The following is a 5319-nucleotide window of genomic DNA, read 5'->3' as shown; positions in this document are numbered from 1 at the left end:
AATTCTGGAAAATTATTTATTACAATAAGTTATTAAAATATTCACATTATTCATTGCTTATTTTTAATATCATGCCAGAAAATAACGAGATAATAGAAACCTCATTACCTCGTGTACATATCTTTATTGTTTTGTTGGGTTCTCAAGATACATCTTTACCTTTTCAGATCCGACGAAAAAGGTGTGAAGAAACTTTTATATAAGGATCAGGTTAGAAACATTTTCCCTTTTTATTATCCAACGAAAACATTAAATAAATAAAAGATATGAAAGGTGGCAAGAAAACGATTGAATTAAAATTAATTAATTAAAAATACCAAAAAAAAAACAAGCAAACAGTCCTACACTGTTATTACTAAGTCCACCACCACCCTTTTATAAATATTAGTTTATCCGATCACTAAGTAATTAATCCCTTTCAATAATATAGCTAATCTGTCTAATAAGTTTCATTTCCAATAATCAAGTCTTTTATCTTTTAAATCTTTCTGGAATATAATAAAAACTTATATCACTAGAATAATGTAGCTTTGGTATCCAACACTAACTTTTATATTTGCTCTTAAATAAAGAAAAAAAGTCACTTTATTTTTTCTGTTAGTTTCTTGTGCTGTGTCATCCTCTCTTTGTATCTTTGGACTCTTGCATTTGCATTGCATCATCCTAGTTTCTTAGAACAACAAAAAACCTCCCTGCTTTCTCTGTAATAAGAGTGTTGGTGTGTTCCTACCCGTGCCTTTGCCCTTAGCTTTTTATCATCATCTATCTATTTTTTATGAATCTTTGAATACCCAAGATTCAGTTTTTGCAAATTCTGTTTCTGTTTTATCTTATTTTTCGCGGGTCTTTGTTAGGTGAGAGTTTTGTGCTAGAATTTTGGAGATTGAGTTGTTGTTGGAGAGAGTCTTGTGTATCCAGTTACAGATTCTATGTTTTATTTTATTTTATTTTATCCTCTTCTTCTCTTTTAACCAGAGACAAGACAGCGACTGAGACTGTGTTGGCCTGGATCTTGAACTGTGTTTTTTTAACAAGGTTTGTTTTTTCTTGTTGCAATGTTTCAATTCCAACCTTATCATTGTCTCTCCAACTATGTCTTCAAATTCTATGTTTGAGCCAGGGAAACCAAACAAGCAAAGAAAAAAAAAAGATGGTGCTAAAGTTGAAATTTTTCCATAAAATTTTAAGGAAAAGTGAAAAACATAGCCCTTCTATACTGTTAATTGACAGCATAGAACAAAAGGAATCTTCTTGAATCTGAATTGGTCTGTCATAAAAATTGGGACTCTGTAAGAAACTGTGGGCAACTGAGATTGTTTTTTTCTTTTTAATTTCAGATGGAAATAATTCGCATCCACTTTGTGAGGTTTCTGTGATTTCTTTGTGGACAAGTGGCACATAATTTTTCTTCTGTTTTCAGTTTTGCTGTGATCATATATGTTATTTCAGGTAAGAAACTGAAAAGAAAAATGCATTTTTTATTGATATTTTAAGTTAAGGAAGATCAAAATTAATGCTTTGTTTCTATGCAGCCCATCATTTTTGGTCATTAATACTGTGCTCAATTTGGTAAATTTGTATCCAGTTTCAGTAAAATTGGTAGTAAAAGCTCTCTGAGATGATTGCATTTATGGAATCAAAGGAACAGACAAAAGAGATGGAGAAGTGTTTGGATCCTCAGCTATGGCATGCCTGTGCAGGTGGAATGGTGCAGATGCCACAGGTGAACAGCATGGTCTATTACTTCCCTCAGGGTCATGCTGAACATGCATGTGGTCCAGTGAATTTCATGACTTGTCCCAAGGTTCAACCTTTGGTACTTTGCAGGGTTGAAGCTATCAAATACATGGCTGATCCTGAAACTGATGAGGTATATGCCAAACTTAGGCTCATTCCTGTAAATCGGAATGATGCGGATTATGCCCGTGACAGTGCTGGAGACATCAATGGGTCTGAGAGTCAAGATAAGCCTGCTTCATTTGCAAAGACCTTAACTCAATCCGATGCCAACAATGGTGGAGGGTTTTCCGTTCCTAGATATTGTGCCGAGACGATTTTCCCTCGTCTAGACTATTCGGCTGAACCTCCGGTTCAAAACATCCTCGCCAAAGATGTTCACGGTGAAACATGGAAATTCAGGCATATTTATAGGGGCACGCCGAGGCGGCATCTATTGACTACTGGGTGGAGTACTTTTGTCAATCACAAGAAGCTTGTTGCCGGGGACTCAATTGTGTTTTTAAGAGCAGAAAATGGGGACCTATGTGTTGGAATTCGGAGAGCGAAGAAGGGCCTTATTGGTGGACCTGAGGCATCATCAGGGTGGAACCCTGCAGGTGGGAATTCTTCTGTGCCTTATGGTGGACTTGCAGCATATTTGAGAGGGGATGATGTCAATAGTCTTCTGAGAAATGGTAACAACAGCAACGGGTTGAATTTGAACCCGCCGAATTCGAGTATGATGGGGAAGGGAAAAGTGAGACCAGAAGCAGTTATTGAAGCTGTTACTCTTGCTGCAAATAAGCAACCTTTTGAGGTTGTTTACTACCCTCGGGCTAGTACTCCGGAGTATTGTGTGAAGGCCTCTTTAATAGAAGCAGCATTGCATAATAGGTGGTGTTCTGGAATGAGGTTCAAGATGCCCTTTGAAACTGAGGACTCATCACGGATAAGTTGGTTTATGGGAACCATATCTTCAGTCCAGGTTGCCGATCCCCTTGGCTGGCCTACTTCACCTTGGAGGCTTCTCCAGGTAACATTGCATTTATTAAACTTTCGATGCAACAGAACATTACACAGTACTGAAATGTGGTGAATTTTGCTTAAAACTTTGCATTCCCTGTATTCTTGCTAATTCATTAATCTATTTTAGCCTTAAATGCCTTATCATCATTGTGCTCAGATATTAAGAGAATTTGGTGGAAATGACATGGTATCATGCACTACATACACTTTAAGAGACATGTAAAGTTGCTAGTTTATGCCATCAAAAATCAAAATGTATGCACATCTCTGCTCAATAATAGTATAAACAATTAGCCATACAGTTGCTAATAAGATTTAGTTATGGAAAATTTGATTCTTAATGAATTTTGTGATGTTCTTTGTACATTCGTTGACGAATATTTCTCTTTTATAACTAATTGCACTTTGCATGTTTAACACAAGTAAGACCGGTATATGTGACTCTCCTTGATCAACTCTTAATAATTTTCTGAAGTTATATTTGTAGGTTATGTGGGATGAACCAGATTTACTTCAAAATGTGAGAAGGGTGAGCCCATGGCTAGTTGAATTGGTATCTAACATGCCTGCTATCCATCTTTCTCCTTTCTCACCTCCGCGGAAGAAATTGAGATTTCCCCAACACTCAGATTTCCCCCTTGATGGCCAGATTCCAATGCCAACATTCCCGAATAACCTTCTAGTTCCCAACAACAAGAACTTATTCAGTTATCCACCCGAAAGTTCTCCTGCTGGCATGCAGGGAGCCAGGCATGCTCTTTATGGTTTATCCTTACCGAGCCTCCACCTCAATAGACTGCAGTCAGGTCTAATTCCTTCCGGTTTCCCACCTCCTGATCATGCTGCTACACCAACACGAATCACGACTAACATGTTATTTCAAAAGCCCAGCATGAGTGAGGATGTCTCTTGTTTATTATCTATGGCAAATTCTACTCAATCTACAAAGAAACCTGATGGTTTAAAGACACCACCCCAGCTTGTACTGTTTGGCCAAAAAATTCTCACCGAACAGCAGATCTCTATGAGCAGCTCGGGGGACACAGTATCCCCAGATGGAAATGCTGATAAATTGACCAAATTTTCTGATGGTAATGGATCAACTCGTCATCACCACGGCCTACCGGAATGCTCCTTTTGTGAAAGGTTCCCCTGGTATAAGGATAACTACCAAGAAACTGAGGCCAATTTGGAGATTGGTCACTGTAAAGTTTTTATGGAATCGGAAGATGTAGGTCGGACCATGGACCTCTCATTGCTACGGTCTTACGATGAACTTTACAGAAAGCTGACAGACATGTTTGCCATTGAAAAGTTCGAGATGCTTAGTCATGTGCTCTACCGTGATATAACCGGGGCAGTCAAACACATTGGCGATGAACCATTCAGGTCGGAATCACAATCACTACCCTCTCAAATTCCAAATTTAGTCTATGCTTAGAGTATAACATGCTTATTCTCTTTGTTGTTGCAGTGACTTCACAAAAACAGCTAGGAGGTTGACTATATTAATGGATTCCAGCAGTGACAATGTAGGAGTGTAGTGGAAGAAAATAATCCATTTTTTCCCTTCTAAATTGTACAAGCTGGTTCATCAAATTCTCTTTTCCCATTTTGACTCCTTACTCCTTCATGAACCAATGGAAGAAGCTAAGGCAATCTGATCTAATTTTTTAATATAAAAGTCTCTACATAAATTCTCTCTTCTATCTTGAAGGGAATCTTTGGATTTTGGTATTTTATTGTAGTGAATTATAATCATAATTTGTGTTGTCCCTTTTCTTATTTGATCTTAATCTAGCCTAATGGCATTCTCTTCAAAAATTTGTCGGATGAAAATGATTGAGAAATAAAAAAATATATACACTGATATTGTAAGAGTTTTATTCATTATCACTGCTTCATCGAATATTAATATTTAATAATAATCATTGACTCTACGATAAAAGTAATATAAATAAATGGTAAATGATATACTAATAACACTTAGATGTTAGACTCTTACTATAATTGGATTGTATGAAAGGCTTGTGAAATCTTTGGCAAAGCTTTTTCTAGTGAATAAAGCAATTGTATTCAAGCTAAATACTTATTGAAACAAGGGAAATTGCTAGTCATTTGTATTTACCTTTTCAGAGATTGTACCATTGTCTTCTTGTTTCTGGCTTATTCATATAATTTATTCACATTAAATGCAATCATAAGGCTGAAAATGTGGAACTGGATCTGCTGTCCCTTGAGTTCTTGTGTTCCAGCCTAATCACTCTTTGTCAACAAATAAAAATAATACTTTATTTTAATTCTATTTTATAAAAATAAAATATTAAATCTATATATTTAAATATAAATGGTGCAGGATAGGATTGAGAACACTAAGTTGGAACAGATGATCCCCATCCTAAAAATGTATGTAGCATTACCTCTAATAAAGTTAACTTGTGTCCATAATAATAATAATCAATGGGGTCTTTCCACTATTTTGGTTGGTAGGAAATTAGTGCTTGGTTGAAGCATTATTTGTTTGGACTAGCACTTTCAAGCCAAGGTTAATTTTTAGTGAGTCACATTAGCAGT

General features: G+C 36.3%; 1 protein-coding gene across 5 annotated transcripts; it reads left to right on the top strand.

Moving 5' to 3' along the window:
* LOC109360981 (auxin response factor 18-like) lies at positions 564-4530 on the top strand. 5 transcript variants are annotated; one of them, XM_019606238.1, is made up of 6 exons: positions 564-718; positions 976-1035; positions 1338-1449; positions 1533-2752; positions 3233-4134; positions 4220-4530. In XM_019606238.1, the coding sequence occupies exons 4-6, from the start codon at positions 1619-1621 to the stop codon at positions 4287-4289; spliced, it is 2106 nt and encodes a 701-aa protein (XP_019461783.1). In that variant the 5' UTR covers positions 564-718; positions 976-1035; positions 1338-1449; positions 1533-1618; the 3' UTR covers positions 4290-4530. The 5 variants fall into 5 exon arrangements, with proteins under 5 accessions (XP_019461783.1, XP_019461785.1, XP_019461780.1 ...); XM_019606240.1 differs by lacking the exon at positions 976-1035; XM_019606235.1 differs by having other exon boundaries at positions 564-1035; positions 1586-2752.

This window comes from Lupinus angustifolius, chromosome LG11 (assembly GCF_001865875.1).
Source record: "Lupinus angustifolius cultivar Tanjil chromosome LG11, LupAngTanjil_v1.0, whole genome shotgun sequence".
Classification (NCBI taxonomy): Eukaryota; Viridiplantae; Streptophyta; class Magnoliopsida; order Fabales; family Fabaceae; genus Lupinus; species Lupinus angustifolius.
Note: the sequence above shows the minus strand (reverse complement) of the source record. Positions and strands in the feature narration are given on the sequence as shown.

Bases quoted from the DNA above. Each gene is read 5' to 3' on its own strand.
- LOC109360981 (XM_019606240.1), top strand. From the start codon at position 1,619: ATGATTGCATTTATGGAATCAAAGGAACAGACAAAAGAGATGGAGAAG. The intron at 2,753-3,232 runs GTAACATTGCAT...TTATATTTGTAG, and splicing joins CACCTTGGAGGCTTCTCCAG to GTTATGTGGGATGAACCAGA. The intron at 4,135-4,219 runs GTCGGAATCACA...TTGTTGTTGCAG, and splicing joins ATTGGCGATGAACCATTCAG to TGACTTCACAAAAACAGCTA.